The 20,468-nt window shown below is 37.6% G+C and overlaps 1 protein-coding gene across 1 annotated transcript; it reads right to left on the bottom strand.

Moving 5' to 3' along the window:
* Window positions 1-1,929: 1,929 nt before the first annotated feature.
* Window positions 1,930-20,087, bottom strand: tmc8 (transmembrane channel-like 8). The gene is made up of 16 exons (XM_079396689.1): window positions 19,951-20,087; window positions 18,192-18,405; window positions 17,048-17,196; window positions 16,832-16,969; window positions 16,703-16,752; window positions 15,629-15,768; window positions 14,375-14,522; window positions 14,115-14,276; window positions 13,786-13,937; window positions 13,620-13,704; window positions 13,235-13,332; window positions 7,581-7,767; window positions 6,541-6,671; window positions 4,007-4,159; window positions 3,133-3,211; window positions 1,930-2,823 (listed from the first exon to the last, which is right to left on the bottom strand). Exons 1-16 carry the CDS (start codon window positions 19,997-19,999, stop codon window positions 2,752-2,754), a joined length of 2,007 nt encoding a protein of 668 aa, XP_079252815.1. The 5' UTR covers window positions 20,000-20,087; the 3' UTR covers window positions 1,930-2,751.
* Between the last annotated feature and the right edge of the window lie 381 nt (window positions 20,088-20,468).

Here is a 20,468-nt window from a genome sequence, read left to right as displayed (position 1 = left end):
TAAAACAACCGATTTTAAGCTGTTGAAACATACATACATAAACACACTTATATGCGTCAGAATCCCCATCTTTGCAAGTATCCTCATAAACACAGTGATTTAGGTGTTAAGAGAGAGAGAACAGCTGAAAAAGATAACATATGTAACAGTATATTGGATCTGGTCTTAAAGGGGAAGCTGTCCAATATTTGTCCTGTTTGCCATTCATATTAATCAAACAAAAGACATACAATCCCTCACTGCTCTTGACTGAAAAACTTTAGTAGCCCTAAAGATTCATCTAAATTTATTTATAGAAATAAATATGTCTGCTTGAAAGAATGACAAACAAGTTGTTATAAAGAATGCATTTAGCCTATATAACCATTGGTATTTCATTAAAAAGAAGACCATATTCTTGTTCTTTATGAGAAGTGGTTTTATTTAATTTTATCAAAGGCATGTTGTGTGTCACCGCAGTTAAATTGCAGTCTATCATGATAAAAAAAACAATATCAAACCTATATAATGAGTTTGGAAATTTTAGAGAAATGCTTAATAAATGCACTGTAACTAAACCCATTAGATTTTAATGGGTTTAGTTACAGATTGTAACTAAACCCATTAAATTTACTGTAGATTTAGTCGACTAAAAATCTTATATTTAGTCAACTAAAATGAGACTAAAACTAAAAACAACTCAGATGAGTAAAATATGACTAAAATATGGCATTTTAGTCAAAAGACTATGACTAAAACTAAAACATTTGCTGTCAAAATTAACACTGCTCTCAACTTATCCGTCTATAAAGCCTATAAAAATTGTCTTTATGTATTTAACAACACTTCAGCATGTTATTCTCATTAAGTGAGGGTCATTTTTTAGGATTTTTTATGCAAGCAAAGTCTCTGAGAACCTGATATCTTATAATTCTGGAGACTCCAGGAAGGTTGCAGTTCTGGAAAATGGTGGCGCTGGAGACTAAATGTTTGATGGTTTACACCTAATTCTTCACATTAATTCTTAATTATTTTGCAGTTACCGTGTGTCTGATCTTCTCCACCTGTTTTTGTCTAACCCCGCTGTAACCAATGAGCATTTCGCTGACCAATGGTCATGTCTTAACTTTTTCTGTATTGCATTAGTTTTGAATATTTCTCATTGGGGATTTAATAATTTTTGACTTTTCAGTTAAATCTCTTTTTTTGGCTCATTTTATCTGTAAAAGAAAATGTGTCTAATAATTCTGCACACATGAATATAAGCAGTTTTTCACTTCCAGCCTTCATGGACAATTATATATCACTTCTAAATGATTAATTACTAAATTAATAGTAGTTATTAAGATTGATGTGGTTTGGAATTGATAAAATGTTCTTGGAAATAAATATAATCAGAATATCAACGTGTCTAATAATTATTCACGCACTGTAAAGATGTGCTCACTTTACACAGAGTGTGTGTGATCGTGTAAACGAAAGTGAAAGTGAACTGCGAGCGCTCATTCAGATGTGATTTCACTTATTAATATCGCAAAAATGATATACAATATTAGAATGTTTGCGGGAGCGGCTCAAGAAAACTCTAGGCTGCACATCAACACTCTCAAGGACCTATGTTTGTTTTCAAGTACTTTCCAGGCCTTGAATCCATACGTCTGAAATTCAACTTTCAAGAAGAGTGGGAACCCTGTTGAAAATACTGAAATATATATATTTTTTTAATTGTAAAATGATTTTATTTCAGCCATTAACATTTCTCATTTTCATTTAGCTCAACTTGAAGTAGTAAAATAACAAAAACTACAACTAGACATATTTGAAAAAATCTTTATTATTATTAAACTGACAAAACAAACAACAAAATTACTGAAACTTTAACTAAAATTGAAAATATAAAACAAAATATAAATCAAAATATTAACAAAAACTAAAATAGTACATCAATGATACTAATATAAGACTTTATTGTGAGAATACATTAACAAATGAACTGAAATGCACACACTTAAGGCACTAAAGCATAACAAAATTATTATATTATGTGTGAATAATACTGACCAAGAGCTTTTAAACTTAAAAACACTAAAAGTACCACACGAATTGCAAAAATAATGTTTCCATAAACATCACAGAACACAAACATATTTTACAGTACTGATATAGTATGTTGATATTTAAGGCCCGTTCACACCGAGGACAGTGAATACTGTAATATTTCCACAACACAACTACTGTATAATGACAACTGCAGAGGAACCATGTTAGAATCACTTTCAAAGCAATTATTTTCCATCGGATGAACAAATAAACATTGACAGCCAATCAAAATCCATCTTTAAAAGCATTTAAAGTGACAGACAACAAAACTGCAGCACGCCTATCATAAACAAAACATTATTGTGCATTGGTGTGGATGCAAATATAGTTATTACTGGTGTAAACAGGCACATTAAACTGATATGTAGGTGAACTTTGACCTGACATAATAAACCCAGAGGTCAGAGGTAATGAGTACAGAGAATAAAGCTTTGAATGAGATTAAATCATTGCAAATCTTGCCTCTTCCTCAACTTTAAAAGACTCATATCATACATTTGGTGAATTTATTTAATTTTCCCCCTGATGTCCATTTCTATTACAGCCAAAAGCTGGTGTAATTTAGTTTTTCATGACACTTATAAACACATCGACCATTTTTAACTCTTAAACAAAGAGGAAGCTTTTAAGTTACCATTTGTTTCAGTTTTATTGTATTTTTATCACGGGATGTTAGCGTGTTCTCTGCTGTCGTCTCATGATCGTCGAGTGTTGCTTCACCAGGAAGCGTTTATCAGAGCTGCACTGTAGAGAAAATACAGACGAAAATACAGTCTGAATGTCACAGAAGGATAGACATTATTAATATCTGGAGTTTTGGGGTTTATAACATTTTTATCTATAGTTCAGTCGTAGAAATAGGACAAGAAATGTTGCAAGCGTGATCTGAAATTGCATTACTTGCATGAGCATCATGTTGGCAAACACTGAACATTGTGTTCTGATTTTTCTTTATTCGTATGCCACTTTGCATAAATTAATCTGCTAAAGGAAAGCAATTAATGAAACTGTACGTCTTTGACTTGTGCTCAGTTCTGTTCACGTCACACTCACCATCACCAACATGTCCTTCAGTCTCTCGATGGCTTTACGATTCGCTCGTCCGCGAGACACGTACGACGTCAGTATGACACTGAAACAGATGAGCGGCTCATAAATGAACATCAGTACATTTACAAAATATTACTTACAAAAAAACAGCATCAACTTCATCCAGTATTATTTTAGTATCATTGCTGTGGTTAAGGATTTGCAATTGAATCTCGTTGTGCAAATCGTGCAATGACAATAAAATATTCAAATTCAAATATTTTGCATTAGATTGTATTTTTATATTTTCTTTTTTTTCTAATTTTAGTCATTTTGTTGTTTGTTTGTCTAATTTTATTAGTTTTTTATTTGTCTATATAGCTTTTGTTTTAGTTTAATTTTACAATTTAGTAAAATTTTAGTAATTTTACAAAATTTTATATTTTAGTTTAAAAAAAAATCCACTTAAAGTAAGTGTTGTGCTGACTTAAAATTTTAAATTTAGTCAACTTGAAATATTAAGCTGTACTAAGTGACAACTTGGATAATTGAGCCTAAAATTTTAATGCAGCACAACACTTAATTTTTAAGTTGAAACAACATATTTTGTTACAGTTTAGTTATTTTAGAACTTCAACATAAACTAAACAATAAAAGAGAAATGTTTGTGTATATATATATGTATAAATACTTATAAAATACTTACATAATATATATATATATATATATATTTAAATACTTATATATATATATATATATATATATATAGTATAAGTATTTTTTTTTCAGTTATTGTTTGAGTGTTTTTTATGGTTTTATTTTTCATTCACAATAATAACCCTGATTCCAACACACCTGGTTAGGATTCGGCATTAGAGGTACATTAACACACACTTACACTTCAGCCAGTATGAGAGCGAAGGCGAAGGCCTCAGATGAGATGTAGCTTATGGTGGTCTGGACCGGATCGGGAAGCGTCTTTATGCACACCCTGGTCACATTAAACACGGTCCTGTTGCCTTCAAACGGGCCACAGCCACCCTGCTCAACCCTCAGAGGAGAATGTGATAGGATTTATGAATGTGTGAGAAACATCAGGCTAGTATAAGGCCGACTAAACTGCTGACTAAATATTTGGAGAATAGATGTTTATTGCCTCATTTTCTTTTATTAAGGCAGCACAGGTGAATAGGGTAAAATCTTAGCTAATAGTTTTTCCCAGTAGATTAATGACAATGACATTAAGACACATGTTTTGTATTACAAGTTTTCAAGACTTATGGCATTGTCTAATTTAATATGCATTAATCGGCATACATTTTCAGAAAATAATTCTGAACACTGGATAAAGCTTGGTTCAAAATTCTTGTTTGATTTTGTTGACATATTAGAGTTAAAGGTTTTTACAGAAGGGATTTTGAATTTCTCTTTTTATCACCGCATAAATAAAAAAATACTGTAAAAAACTGAAAAAATACATTTAAATCACGTTTTTAGGAATAAAAATTCAGGTGAATGATATATGAACAAACCCCTCAGTAAAAACCTTCAGAATATAGATATGAATAAAACTGTAAAGTTTGGTGTATGTAAGTGCTGCTGAAGTGGAGAAAAAACTTATTTTGAGAAAACAACTTTAAGCGACTTAGATATGTGTTGTAACTGAAATCAGATGCAAATAGATAAAGTGTAATAAATTAAACAGTTAAATGTGTATTTTGGATATTTCTTTCCCACTAATCTGTAAGAAGACAAGTTATGGAAGCAAAATACAGTGGTGTGAAAAAGTGTTTGCCCCCTTCCTGATTTTTTATTTTTTTGCATGTTTGTCACACTTTAATGTTTCAGATCATCAAATTAATTTAAATATTAATCAAAGATAACACAAGTAAGCACAACATGCAGTTTTTGAATTAGGTTTTTTATTATGAAGGGAAAACAAAATCCAAACCCACATGACCCTGTGTGAAAAAGTGCTTGCCCCCTAAACCTAATAACTGGTTGGGCCACCCTTAGCAGCAACAACTGCAATCAAGCGTTTGTGATAACTTGCAATGAGTCTGTTACAGCGCTGTGGAGGAATGGTCCACTCATCTTGGCAGGATTGTTGTAATTCAGCTACATTGGAGGGTTTTCGAACATGAACCGCCTTTTTAAGGTCATGCCACAGCATCTCAATAGGATTCAGGTCAGGACTTTGACTAGGCCACTCCAAAGTCTTCAGTCATTCAGAGGTGGATTTGCTGGTGTGTTTTGGATCATTGTCCTGCTGCAGAACCCAAGTTCGCTTCAGCTTGAGGTCACGAACAGATGGCCGGACATTGTCCTTCAGGATTTTTTCCTTCAGAACTGAATTCATGGTTCCATTTTTCACAGAGTCTTCCAGGTCCTGAAGCAGCAAAACAGCCTCAGACCATCACACTACCACCACCATATTTTACTGTTGTTGTGGGGTCTTTTGTGACCTCTTGGATGAGTCGTCGCTGCGCTCTTGGAGTAATTTTGGTCGGCCGGCCACTCCTCGGAAGGTTCACCACTGTTCCATGTTTTCGCCATTTGTGGATAATGACTCTCACTGTGGTTCACTGAAGTCCCAAAGCTTTAGAAATGGCTTTATAACCTTTTCCAGACTGATAGATCTCAATTATTTTCTTTCTCATTTGTTCCTGAATTTCTTTGGATCTCAACATGATGTGTAGCTCTTGAGGATCTTTTGGTCTACTTCACTTTGTCAGGCAGGTCCTATTTAAGTGATTTCTTGATTGTGATCAGGGTGTGGCTAGAGAAACTGAACTCAGGTGTGATAAACCACAGTTATGTGTGGGGGGGGGGGGGGGGGGGGGCAAACACTTTTTCACACAGGGCCATGTGGGTTTGGATTTTGTTTTCCCTACATAAAAAAAAACCTTCCTTTAAAAACTATGTTGTGTTTACTTGTGTTATCTATTTGTTTGATGATCTGAAACATTAAAGTGTGACAAACATGCAATAAAATGAAGAAATCAGGAAGGGGGCCAACACTTTTTCACACCACTGTATCACTCCATAATTTAAAAAAAAAACCTGTCAACAGCCAAAAAAAAATTCATTCACCATTTTGTGAAGAATTAAATGTTGTATAAATCTGTGGGAATGATATATAAACAAACCCCTCAGTAAAAACCTTCAGAATATAGATAAGAAAAAAACTGTAAAGTTTGGTTTATGTAAGTGGTGCTGAAGTGCAGGAGAAAACTTTTAGAGATATGCATTGGAATTTAAATCTACAGACGCAAATAGATTAAGTACACTTAAATGTGTATTTTATATGTTTTCTTTCCACTAGTCTGAAATAAGAAAAGTTATGAAAGCAAAATAGCTCAAAATCTCTAAATTGACCAGTGCATGAAAAAACACTGGTACTAAATTATAGATATTTATCAGCATTAGTACCTGTTGATATTGGCAACTAATGTGACCACAGCCATGAAGAGACCTAACAACAGCATGAAATGGAAGAGGACAGATGAACTGGCGGTCCGAAACATTCTCTGAGCCGGAACACAACACCGCACCACTGTGAACTGACAGACAGAGAAATTATATTATTACATTATAATCACTTTCACAGACTTTTACATTAAATGTTCCCTCCTGGTGGAATGACCTGCTCAACTCAATCCCATTAGCTGAGTCCTTAACCATCTTCAAGAAATGGCTAAAACTAGTGCTGTCAAATGATTAATCGCATCCAAAATAAAAGTTTTTGTTTACATAATATATGTGTGTATACTGTGTTTATTTATTATAAACATATGCATGTATACATTTAAGAAAAATATGTTATGTTTATATATTAAATATATTTATATATAATATAAAATATAAGAATATGAATATCTAAATGCATAAACATTTAAATATTTTCAAAATATATACTGTATGTGTGTGTATTTATATATACATAATAAATATACACAGTATACACACATATATAATATAAACAATAACTTTATTTTGGATGCGATTAATCGCGATTAATCATTTGACAGCACTACTAAAAACACATCTCTTCCAACTTTATTTGACCCTCTAACTCTAGCACTCTCTATTCTAATTCTATTCTTTAAAAAAAAAGTACTCTTGTACTCTATTCATTTACTCACTGCTTGTTTTCTTAAAAAAATAACACTAGCTTCTCTATTCTTTTTGTATTCTATCTATCTGTTTTCTTTTTCTTTATTATATAATTAAAAAAGACCTTGCTACATGTACTGCGTTAAGCTACCTGAGTCTTGTCATAATACATATATATTGCTATTTTGTTGATTTTGATTGCTTCCATTGTCCTCATTTGTAAGTTCCTTTGTATAAAAGCGTCTGCTAAATGACTAAATGTATATAGCTTTTTCTAAAATAATACACTAAAACATTTAGGTTAGTTTTGTTTGATTTGACTTATCTGTTAAAAAACAGTGAATCAAACATCAAACCTTCTTGACGTAGAAGAGCAACAGCAGCCTGATGGTGTTGATGGCTGGCAGTAGTGGACAGTAAAACACGCCGACCCACGTGACTGTCTGACTGTTGACCAGATCCAGAACATTGAAGGAGATCTCAAACTGCTTCTTGCCTAATAACTGCCCCAGTTTTGAGGATGGAAACTTCTCCACCAATAACCTACAATGAGATGCGATCATTAGCTAAAGCATAGTCTCCTAACCTGGGGTACGTGAGTTGATGAAAAGCAGATAATTAAAATATAAAAAATGTAAAATGCAAATACATAAAAGGGATTTACAATGATCATCAGTGTACATGTCAATGAAAATTAATGAGATCCTAGGACAATTATATTTCAAAGCTTTTGCATTTGCTTGCAAAACTTTAGCATTTTCCAGTGAGCTCATAAGATAAAAGTTATGTTCCACCAAGAAACTTTGAGTTTGCTCGCAAAACCATTGTCTTCTCCTATAAATGTTAAGTTCTCTCGCAAAATCTTTGCTCTCCTCAACAAACTTTTTTTTTTTATTTGCAAAACTTTTTAGTTCCCCGAGAAATTTTGTGTTAGCTCTGAAAACTTTCGCGATCTTCTAGAGACTTTGCATTTGCTCGCAAAACTTTTGTGTTCCACAAGAAACTATGCACTCATTTGCAAAACTTTTGTGCTCCTTCAGAAATTTGTATTCACTGACAAGAGACTTTGAATTCTACAGAGAAACGTTGCGTTTGTTTGCAAAAATTTGTGTTCTCTAACAAAATTGCATTCTCGCACACAACATTTGTGCGCAACTGTAAAATGTCTTGGGTTACTTGCGTAACCCTTGTTCTCTGAATAGGGAACGAGACGCTGCATAAGCTAAGATGCTTTGGGAATGCCCCCGGGCGTGCCGATTGTCTGAAGTCCTTATAGAATCACGCCAATTCATTGGCTGATGGCGCGGATGCCGTCTTCTACGTTCTAACGTCGCCTCCTTATACTGGCGAACGCGCCATCTGCTCCTCAGATTTCTCTGCCGAAAAGGCCCCTGTCGGCAGCGTGAGGAGCTTGGCAGCAGACGCAGCGTCTCGTTCCCTATTCAGAGAACAAGGGTTACGCGAGTAACCCGAGACGGTCTCTTTCATAGGTTCACTCAACTCTGCGTAAGCTAAGACGCTTTGGGGATTATATACCAAACACACAAAGCTAAAAAGGCTGCCCTGTCTGGCCCGTTTACGAACCAGACAGCATACACGGCTGGTTCAAGCAGATAAAATATGGGAACCCGGAGCCGTGTCAAGATCCAAGTTATAGAACCTGATAAAAATGTGTGTAGAGGACCATCCTGCTGCTACACAAATATCCTCTAGGGGGACCCCTCTAAAAAGAGCTTGAGAGGAAGCCACGCTCCTAGTAGAATGTGCCCGAATGCTGAGAGGTGAAGAAAGACCACGCACCTCATAAGCCTGAAGCAAAGGGAGGAGGATGGAAAGAGTGAAGTGTGACCACCTGAGAGCGAAATGATGCGGATAAAATCTTGGGAACATAGCCAGGCCTAGGCCATAAGGTCACCTTAACCAGACCCGGGGCGAAGTCCATACACATCTCGCTGACAGAGAGACCTAATGGTTAAAAAAAAAAATACTGCACTGTTCAGTAACCTGTCTGCACTCCTCACTCACAATGTTCTTATTATTCCCTCTGTTATTTTGCACATTTCTATGATATTTTGCACATTCCCTTGCACATTTCTACCTCCGGATGCCGTTAAGGTCATTGGCCATATATAAACATATGCTATTTACATACCTCACTGTATAATGCACCTTCTGTTTATACTTCCTTGCAACCTAAGTTGTATGTACAGTCATTTGCACTGAGCTAGTCTCTCCCCCTCTACCTCATAACTTGCACTATATGTCATAAAACTTAATGTATATACACACATTTTTTATATTTATTTATATACTTTGTTATTTGCACTTCTGGTTGGATGCTAACTGCATTTCATAGGCTCTGTACTTGTACTCTGCACAGTGACAATAAAGTTGAGTCTAATCATCAAATATAATTTAATTAGACCCTCAAGGACGACAGAGAAGTCCCAAGAAGGAACTCCAATGGGGCGTACTGGTCTCAGACGGCGAACACCATGCATAAACGCAGAGACCATCCGATGTCTCCCCAGGAGAACGTCATCCAGCTCTCTCAGAGCAGCGATGGCCGCAACATAAACTTAAGGTGATAGCAGTCTCCTGAACCTCAGCAGGAAGACCAGAAATCAAAACCTGTGGCCCTGGATGGGCCATACCCACAGCTTCCAGATCTCGGGTTGAGGGTGGCAGATCTTGCCCTGAAGCTGAGAGAGCAGGTCCTGCCTGATCGGAATCTCCCAAGGGGGCCGATACAGAAGAGGAATCAGCTCCGAGAACCACGTCTGGGATGGCCAGAACGGGGCTATGAGTAGGAGACGGACATTGCTCTCGTTCACCCAGCACAGAACTGCCGGAATCAGCTTGATGGGTGGAAATGCATACAGCCTCATGTCCGGCCAAGGGTGAGTGAACGCATCTATGCCCAGAGGTGCCAGGGAAATCAGGGAGAACCAAAGCGGGCATTGGGACGACTTCCGTGACGCAAAGAGCTCCACTTCCGCTTTGCTGAACAAATCCCAAATCAGGGCTACCGTTTGACGGTTCAACATCCACTCCCCCGACCTGAGCTTCTGTCTCGATAGAAAGTCGGCTGCGAGGTTCAAGACTCCCAGGAGAGGAACTTGTCCTGAGCCCAAAGGAGGAGATGGTGTGCATGCCTGTTTAGGGTGCGTGACCGTGAACCCCCTTGGCGATTTATATGGGATACTACCGCCATGTTGTCCGTCCTGACAATCACATGACACCCCCTGAGAGAGAGAATCAGTGCCAGGAAGACAGCTCTCAGCTCCAGGCAGTTTATGTGCCAGGAGAGGAACTATCCTGTCCAAACTTCGCACGCCGGCCTGCCCTCGAAGACCACTCCCCAGCCTGTCAGGGATGCGTTCATCGTGACCATTTGCCGATGGTGAATTGCCCCCATTCTGACTCCACCCTGGAGAAAAAGGGGGTCCCGCCATATTAAAAGGGTGCGAAAGCAACTGCTCGACACCCTTACTAGGCGAGTGGCTGGTCCTGTGGAGCGGACCCCTGAAAGTTTCATCCACCAAAGGAACGGCCTCATGTGGAGCAACCCCAGGGGCAGCACAGGGGAGGCTGCGGCCATGAGGCCTAAGGGCCTGCGACAAGTGCTCACGGAGACATTATGGTCTAGCTTGAAGCGGGTCAAACATGTATTGAGGCTGGAAATCCGAGCAGGACTCCCAAAAACACAGTTTGTTGGTGTTCATTCTGAGGCCAAGGGCACGCATGTGGCGGAGAACGACATCCCTTTGACGGCTCACTGACTCCCTGGAGTGGGCCAGAATGAGCCAATAGCCCAGGTAGTTGAGTACACGAATGCCCTGGAGCCTCAAAGGGGCCAGAGCAGCATCCATGCACTTTGTGAACATCCTCGGTGCCAAAGCCAGGCCAAAGGGAAGAACCTTGTATTGGTTCAGACGATGCAGGTCTAGAATAGGTCGTAGTCCGTCGTCCCTCTTTGGCACAAGAAAATAGCGACTGAAAAAACCTTGTTCCAAGTCCGATTGAGGGACTTCCTCTATTGCCCCCTTGAGGAGGAGGGAGGACAGTTCCTGCTGTAGCACAGAAGCCTTTGAGGCGCTGCTTACTACTGTCAGGTGAACCCTGTCGAAGCGGGGGGAGGGGGGGTGGATTGCGGCAAAACTGAAGTGTGTAGCCGGACCGAACTGTGCGAAGAACCCAAGGCGATACCCCTTGTAGATGCTCCCATTCGTGAAAGAAATGCAATAGAGGAAGCAGAGTGTTGTAGTCTTGAAGACATACCTGTGTTGGGGTATCGAGAAAGTCTGGAGGGGGCGAAGTTGTCCACCAAGAAGGAAAGCCTTTGGCGTCCTCATTCAGGATGAGGGAGTCCACAGGAACTGATGTACCGGACAGAAAAGTGGCCGGTACGGGGCCTGTAGGCTGTGGGAGAGAACCGAATATGTCTCCTATCACGTGAGCCGCGGGTGATGAAGGAACAGGTAGTAGGGAGAGAAAGCCTGCTGTGTCTCCTGACTGCCACACTGGAAGAGATTGAAGATGGCCGTTTGCTGCACACCGACACCTGATGTGACAGATTTGAGTGAGCAGAGTGTGTTAGAGGCAGGCAGAAACGTTTGAACGGTCTGGCCCTGCCTCGTGAGATTTCTGGGAAAACTCTCTTCAACCTGACTCGAGAGTCAGGAGCGACTCGATGGAGGTGAAGAGGCAGGCCTGTTGGGCCGCTTCAGATCAATCTGCCTGCGAGGTCGCCGGTGGGGCAATGGTTGGCCGCAGGCACCCCTGACCGTGGTCGGAGGGGGATGAGCCGGGGCGCTGCTCCTACTGGAGATCTCCTTCCTGGGCAAGGAGCGCTCTCTAGACAAGGAAGAGGAGGGGGTGTTAGAATGGTCCCTCGTCCTCCTGGGCATAAACTGCCTGAGGGCAGCTGACTGAGACTTGGCGGGCCGAAACTTCTCCACTACAGAGCTGACTGCCTAAATAAATATTCCAGTTTGAGAAATGGGGGCGTCAAGGAGAAAAACTTTCTCCCTCTCATGAATCTCTGTGAGATTAAGCCATAGGTGGCGCTCTGCAGCTACCGAGCCTGCCATAGAGCGTCCTACAGCACGAGCAGTGTGCTTAGTGACTCTCAGGGCCAAGTCCGTGGCTTTACGGAGCTCTTTGACTGCCTCTGGAGTCAGGCTGCTACCCTCATCCATCTCTTTGAGGACATCCGCCTAGTAGACTTGGAGGATGGCCATAATGTGAAGGGCCATGCCTGCCTGACCAGCTGCAATGTAGGACTTCCCGATAAGGGCGGAAGTGGTCCTACATGGTTTAGTTGGAAGGAGGGGGCGGGACTTCCATGAAGGCGCCAAAGATGGCGAGATTCACGTGCACATGCTCAGGCAAGAGAGGGAGAGAAAAGGCAAGGCCTGTCTGCTCGCTCTCCATCGCCTCGAGCTCCACATCCGAGCCCCAAGTCGTGGATTCGCGGAGAGCCTTAGTGGCCTCCGGAGGGCGATGGGGAAAAACGGATGACTCCCTCTCAAAAGAAAACAATGAAATCGGGCCAGAAAAATTGCAACAGAAGGGCTAATATGGCTGCTTTGTGAAGGCAGAGAAATCTGAGGAGTAGATGGCGCGTTGGCCAGTATAAGGAGGCGACGTAAGAACATCGAAGATGGCATCCGTGCCATCAGCCAATGAATTAGTGTGATCCTATAAGGGCTTCAGACAATCGGCACACACAGGGGTGTATCCCAAAGCATCTTAGCTAATGCAGCGTTGAGTGAACCTATGAAAGAGAACTTTGTGTTTGTTTGAAAACCTTTCGTGTTTCAAAAACAAAGAACTTGAAAAAATACTTTGTGTTGAGCTGCATGTCATATTAGCATTATCCGACCATGAACATGCAAATGTAGTGTTAAATTATTAAAATATGCAGCCTCAGAGGGGCACGTATGTATTTTATGTCTAAAGTGGGCAATAAAGTATTAAATGGTTAAATAAAGTATAAATAACTCACATTCTTGGGTAGGCCACAAAAAACGCATTGAAGAAACACTCCAGGAGGTTAAAGATGGTGAGTTTGTACATCTCCTTCCCAAACGCATTCTCACTGCACTGATATAAACACATACAAACAGGTTAACCTATTAAAAAAGATCTTATTTGTTTCATTTCAGTATGAACATTGTCATGTTTCTCCTCAAATACATCAGGAGAAAGAAAAACAGTCACAAATCGGGAACACTAGATTATATAGAGCTATATAATGAACGTGGAGCAGCTCAGATCATTTAATAAGAAATCTTTGAGTTCCTGTTAAGATCTCTGACCTTTAATTACAGACCTTGATGTCTTTGCATATAGTTTTCTAGGAGAAACAACTTTTTCCCTTCTGAACAAACCTTGTGTGTTTCTTGATTCGTAGAAGCTTTAATAATAAAGAAGAACAGATAGATGCCCAAAGATGCCAGCTTTAGAAAAATACTCCTGCACATGAAGTTAATACATGCATTAGTTTAACACCATTAGTTTTACACATCAGAGGTCAAAGTGCATGTCCTGTCTGACCTGATTAGTGTGAGGTTCAGCTGGATGGTGAGCGAGTAATCTTCAAACTCTGAGATCTTACTGAACACGTGTGGAAGTATGTAGTTTACTGCCGTCATTGTGATCGGAGGAAGATACTCTAACATCAGACACACAGTCCAATGACTATTACACTAAATAATGAAAATAGGTAGATAGAGAGAGAGAATGATGCCTGGACATTAGCTATTAAACAAATGAAACAAACATATCATATTTCAAAACAAAGTAACTTGTTCTTTTATGCTTCAACCACTAGAGGGACAAAAGTTGCATAGTGTTGCTTCAATTATTTCACTTCATACTGGTACCTTAAATTGTGACTTTATGGCAAAATATATCAGGACAAATGAGCTGCCCAGAAGAAGCAGAACCAGGACGTTCAGAAGGATCCGCAGGAAGATGAGCTCAACCCAGTGTCTGAGCGATCGCTGCTGGACTCTCTGCTGAAACGTCTGCTCTTCTAGGTCCATCTGGAGCAGGGGTCAGAGGTCATCCATTGGGAATAATGTTCCTGCATCCTAACCCATCTATAAACTCTCTCTCTGTCATGACTGACATGGCATCTTACCCTGAGTTCGTTTCGGATGAAGTTTTGTTTCAGTGATGCTGCTTGAGGGTTCTGGATGCAGAAATCCCACCCACAGAAAACCTTGTAACTCAAGTTGGAACTGAAGCGATTTCCTGTGATCCACGAGTGTTTGTAGCTGACCACTGTCCTGAATATGAGAAAAATATGAGACGAGAAGAAAAAAAATCATATTTCAATGCTTTTGTGTTCATTTACGTTTGCGTTTCCTGAGGAACTTTGCATTCGCTTGTAAAACCTTTGCATTTCTATAAGAAACTTTGCATTTGCTTGCAATACTTATGCATATCCTAAGAAACTTTATGTTAACTTATAAAATAGTTTTTTCTGAGAAATGTTGCATCCGCTTGTTAAAACGTTTGCTTATCCCAAGAAACTCTACACTCTCTCATAAAACTTCTGCGCGCTTTGAGGAACTATGCATTTGTTCGCAAATTTTTGTGTTCCCTGAGAAAAATTGCGTTTGCTTGTTAAACTTTTAATAACCTTTGCATTTTTTGGAGAAATGTTGCATTCGCTGGCAAAACTTTTGCATTCCCTAGACAAACTTTGCATTAATTTGCAAAACTTTTACATTCCCAGAGGAACTTTTCGTTTTGAAACGTTTGCATTCCACAAGAGTCTCCCCGAAAAACTCTGCGTTCTGTTCACTTGCAAAACTTTTGCGTTTACCAAAAAATGTTGTTCGCTTGTTTAAAATGTTTGCATTCCCCAAGAAAATTTGCATTTCCAGAGAAACTTGGCGTTCACTTGCAAACCTTTTGTGTGAAAGCATTTAAGCATTTCCTGAGAAAGAGTACATTCACTTGCAAAACTTTTGTTTTCACCAAGAAGATTTGCATTCTCAAAAGTTTTGTGAGTGAATGCAAAGTTTCTCGGAGGAACACCAAACTTTTGCAAACACAAAAGCATTGAATTTTTTTCTCCACTTGTCTCATGTTTTTCCCATCACCGTGTCCCTTTATGGGGTTTGTTTTAATGAAGTAATTCACTTTAAATCAGGAGAGAAATGATGCCACAGATAGATGTGTGTATATGAATGTTCCCAGTTCAATAGCTCTTGAACTCTATGGACAGCATTTGCAAACTGAGATGAGTTGAAATGATGTTTTTAGCATTAGACATTATGCTTTCGATAGTGTGTCGCCACTTAGTGGTCAGAAGATGCAACTGCAGGTGGCCTCGGAAGCTGCAAAAACGTAATTAATTTAATAGCTCATAGGTAAATGATCTGACCTGTGGACCACCATGATGATGCTGAGGAAGAGGACAGAGATCATGCCAAGGAGAAAGAGGATCGGAGTGTTTAGACAATCTAAATCAAGAGACCCACGAGTGTAGAAACTGTGAAACACTGGAGAGGATTCAAGAACACCCTGAAAACACACAGAACAGACCCAGAACACAAGAGAGGGGGTTTAGAGAGAGGAAAAGAGCATGAAGAATGTGACAGCTAATATTCATTTGGGAAAGATAAGATAGGAATCTTGTTTACATGCTCAAGAATATGTGTGGATCAAGTAAATATATAAATGTGAAAGTCATAAACAATTAAGCCGATAATATGGTTATAATAAATCCCTATGAAAATTCATTTATATCTGTGCATGTCCAAACAAAAATAACAGGCAGTTGTTAAAAGGCAAGGAATAGAATAATTTTTTTTTACTAACATTAAAAGAAACAAACATTAAATGGGATAAAAAAAATAAGTTATTGTGACTTTTACTCTCACAATGTTGACCTTTTTCTGGATTTCTGAGCTTACGTGTTGCAATTGTTTATTTTCTGCCATGGAATAATTTTTTTTACATTTTTCTTGGATTTATAACTTTTACATCTAGCAGTGTTTTCCCTCTCTCTCTGCCATGGAATAGAAAAGTTTTTATTTTTTCAAGTTTTTGACCATTTTTCTTGAATTTCACAATTATTTTTTTCAGTTTTGTTTTTATTTTTTATTTTATTTTCTGCCATGGAATAAAAATGTGTTAATAAAGTAATTGCACTTTTTTATCTTGCAATTTTGACTATTTTTCTCTGGTTTCTGACCTCTTGCAATTCTTTTTTTTTTTTTTGCAATGAAAAATGTCAGAATTGGGGGATTCAAATTTTTGTCATGTCAGAAAAAAGCTACCATATAAATCAATATAAAGACAAAATCAAATGCAGCATAACAAGCCACATGTCTTTTTTTTTTTTTTTTTGCTCTCTGGTCATAACGAGTGAGTTTTCAATTATATTAAATTAGTTTATTAAATACTGAAATCTCAGATGAACATAGTGACTTAGTGAGTGTGCACCATTACTTACTGATCCGACAAAAAAGTCTGTGAATGAGAAGTTCTGGAATCCCAGAGATCCTGAAAGAATGGAGTCATGTATTTACTGGAGATCAGATGAGTATCAGTGCATCATGTTTAGGATCTTCGGCCGTCTCACCGTGAGTAACTGAGTTCTCTGCGAACACCAGGGTTGGCGTCAGCACCGATCCGGCGATAATGACGCAGTACAGCAGGTTCAGACACAGCAGGTAACGCAGGAACACGAAGTACGCCTTCACCCCGACCCCAAACTGACCTGTGCAGCAGACCGCATACGATTAACCGCTCTGATCGTCATCTACTCACCTACATACAACTCACTCATCACAGTCACCTTCGATTTTATGGAGCGTGTGTCTCCACGGCAACAGTCCTGATACAGCCCCGCCCACATGTTCCTTTAAGCGCCGCCTTGTTTTCAGCTGGCTCCGCCTCCACGAGTCCCAGTAGCCAATGCTGCGTCTCTGCAGGTGCTGCCGGTCTCTGATTGACACAAATTGCTGGTCAAATTTTTTTTATAAAATAAAAAGGCAAAAATATAAAAAAAGGTAATTGCAACTTTTTTTTTATCTCCCCAGTATTGACCAAGATATTTCCTGTATTTGTGCTATAATTATGGCAAAGCTGCTTGTTTTTATTAACAGAAGTATTACAGTAACTAACCATGATTGAGTAAATATGAGAAATATAATTTCGGTTTGCATCTTAAATTTTGTTTATTTTTCAGCATTTAATATTAAGCACTTTAATTTAGAGTAAAGTTAGATTTTATTTTATTTTTAGAAGTAAATATTTATACAAACATATACAAACACAGATTGTGTCTATTTAGCATTTTAATTTATGTTTGAGTTACATTTTGTTATTCTACTTCTAATCTTTTTATTGGTATTTAACAAGACAATAAATAATGGAATATTCATTGAAAAAAAAAAGAATTGTCTCAATTTAAGCCAACTCAAATATTCAATTTTATAGCTTGATTTTATTTATTTTTATTTTTTTAAGCATTCTACTTTAGGCTTGAGTTACATTTTATTTTACTTCTAATTATTTATTTATTTATTTGAAATTATATGATATAAACATAAAATATATTGATTTAATTGTTTTTATTTTTTCAGCATTTTAATTTAGTCTTTAATTTATTGTCTATTTTATAAGACAATAAATTATGTTATATTCAATTAAAAGTAAAACAAAAAAAAACCCACTCAAAAAACTTTAAATTAATACAAAAAAGTTCCCCACAGTTTTCATTTAAAATATTATTAATAACTTATTTATATTATAGTAACTTATTATATTATATATATTATTTATATTATAATAACTTATTAATAACTTATTTTAAGTTATCCTGCATCTAGGCTTTTGCAACTTTCTTTTCTGTCTCTGTTCTCGTCAGTGATTTGTGTGTGTGTGTGTGTGTGTGTGTGAAGATGAAGATGCACTCCTGCTCTCTGAAGACGTCTCACCGGATGTTTCTCTTGTCCTGCAGACAGACGGGCAGATCTCGGAGCGGGACGCTGGGGTTCCAGGAGACTCTGTCCAGCAGACTCTGATCCTGATCATCTGCGATGGTTTCTGCGTGAAGCCGCCGATGAGCCTGTGAACTCGGCAACAGGCCAAATATCTCTGTCTGATAGTATTCACACGAGTCGCTGGACAGATCCGAGCTCCAGCTCTCAGCTGCGTGAACAAACATCAGCATTCATTCAAACACTGTTAAAAATAAAGGGGTTTTGCTGCGATGCATCAGAACAGAGATGCTCAAACCAGACCCAAAGCTGACCTTTGATGACCTTTGATTTGGCCCACAAGAGCAGGGAGAAAATAGGAAAAATGGGCCATTGTAGCATATATTCATTTCTAATTAATATTTTTGTTTTACCATTTTAAATTCATTTTGTAGCAAAGTGTAAAAAGCCGTATTTTTTCAGTCATTTAAAAATGTAATAAATTTGAAAAATAAATGCAAAAAATAATTGAATAAATAATTAAATAATTAAATAATATAGCTGGATTTAATTTACTTTTGGCCCACAGACCTTGATTTTTGGGGCTTCATATTAAAAGATTTGGGCATCTCTGCAAAAGAAGAACCATTTTTGGTTCCCCAAAGAACCTTTCAGTGTTTTTAAAAGAACCACTTTTTCTTAGTCTGAAAAACATTTGAAAAATCTAAAGCAGGGGTTTTCAATCTTTTAAGATGCCATGAACCCAAATATGATCATCCTAATGCGAGCCGAGGAACTCCTATCCAAAAAATTAAAACACATTTGTACTGTTTCTTCCATAAAGACACAATTTACACCGTGAAAAAATAATATTATAAATATGTTAAAAATATATGTTTTGGCAAATATTGACTGTATAGTTTCCATTTAGTTACATTATTAATATTTTTTCTCTTATTATAGTACTGTACTGTTATAGTATTGTATTGATGTATTTATTTCTAACTTTTTATTTATTTACTTTAATCTCATTTAAATTTATTTACACATTTGACTCTTAATTTTTACTTATTTGTTTGTTTAAACTATTTATTTTAATATTTTTTGTTTATTTCAATCTTATATTTTATTATTTATTTATTATTATTTACCTATTTATTTATTTGTATATATATATTTTTTTTTTACAGTGCATGTAGAATTATTAGGCCAAGTAAAGTTTTTTATATAGATTTTTTGTGCATATTTTTCTGTAAAAAATAAATAGTAGTTACTGAGATTTATGTGGTTTCGAATGTGTTTGGAGAAAAAATATAGTAAGAAAATAGAATTCCTTATAAATGATGCATGCACTATTTATACATTTTTTACACATTCTCCAAATATTTCCACCTCAGTTTGAAAGCCCCTGATCTAAAGATCCTTGAAGAGTTTTCATGGATGTTTAAGGTTCTTCATGGACGCCAATAAAGAACATTTTTTAAAGCATTGTGAAGAGTCTAGATGCTCTCAGACACAATAAGAAACCAAAAACTGATCAAAAAGTATTTATGAAGACACTATTCAAAGTATTTGTTTTTAAAAAGCAGTTTTGCTGGTGACTGACTGTTAAAGTGAGCAAGTGCAAAGAGTTGTGATGTATTTCTTCTACAAACAAAGCAGGAAGTCAGGTCTAAATCATCATGCAGAAATGATTCAGTATCATATAAGATGTCAGCTGATCAATGATGATGATGGAATCTGTCTCAGTAACTCATAAACACAGGTGTTTCTTTACCTGAGATCAGTCTGTGGAAGTCTGGTGTCCGGTCTTCTTTCTCCATCATGCGTGCGTGAGTCGAGGCCTTACAAACACACAATGTTCTTCTCTTTAGCACTTCTGTGTGTGAGTCTGCAGGAAGTCATGTGATGAACGAGTGGGTGTCGCATCAGAATGTGAGAACATGAAGCTCGACTCAAGTCGACTCAAATTCTGATGCGTTTGATAAGCAGAATCAGGCAGAACGGACGACTGAGGGACGTGTCTCAATCACTCTCTGCTGTTCACACACATTAACACACTCATTCATGATTATATAGATTTACATTCAAGTCAGATTTCAGTCTATTTCACTTCCTGTCTCTTTATTTTTATTAACAAGACAATACAAAAAGGTATTTCTTTCTTTCATTTAAATGTTAAATTTAGTTGTTTTTGCATTTTATTTCAGGTTTGAGTTACAGTTGATTTTATTTTACTTCTAATCTTTTTATTAATATTTAACAAGACAATAAATAATAGTATTTTCAATTAAA

This window comes from Barbus barbus (assembly GCF_936440315.1).
Source record: "Barbus barbus genome assembly, chromosome: 37".
NCBI classification, from domain to species: Eukaryota; Metazoa; Chordata; class Actinopteri; order Cypriniformes; family Cyprinidae; genus Barbus; species Barbus barbus.
Note: the sequence above shows the minus strand (reverse complement) of the source record. Positions and strands in the feature narration are given on the sequence as shown.

Coding starts and splice junctions, on each gene's coding strand:
- tmc8 (XM_079396689.1), bottom strand. CDS start 19,999: ATGATGGAGAAAGAAGACCGGACACCAGACTTCCACAGACTGATCTCA. Junction 17,197..18,191: donor CAGGACAAGAGAAACATCCG/GTGAGACGTCTT, acceptor TGTGTCAATCAG/AGACCGGCAGCACCTGCAGA. Junction 16,753..16,831: donor AGAGAACTCAGTTACTCACG/GTGAGACGGCCG, acceptor CCATTCTTTCAG/GATCTCTGGGATTCCAGAAC.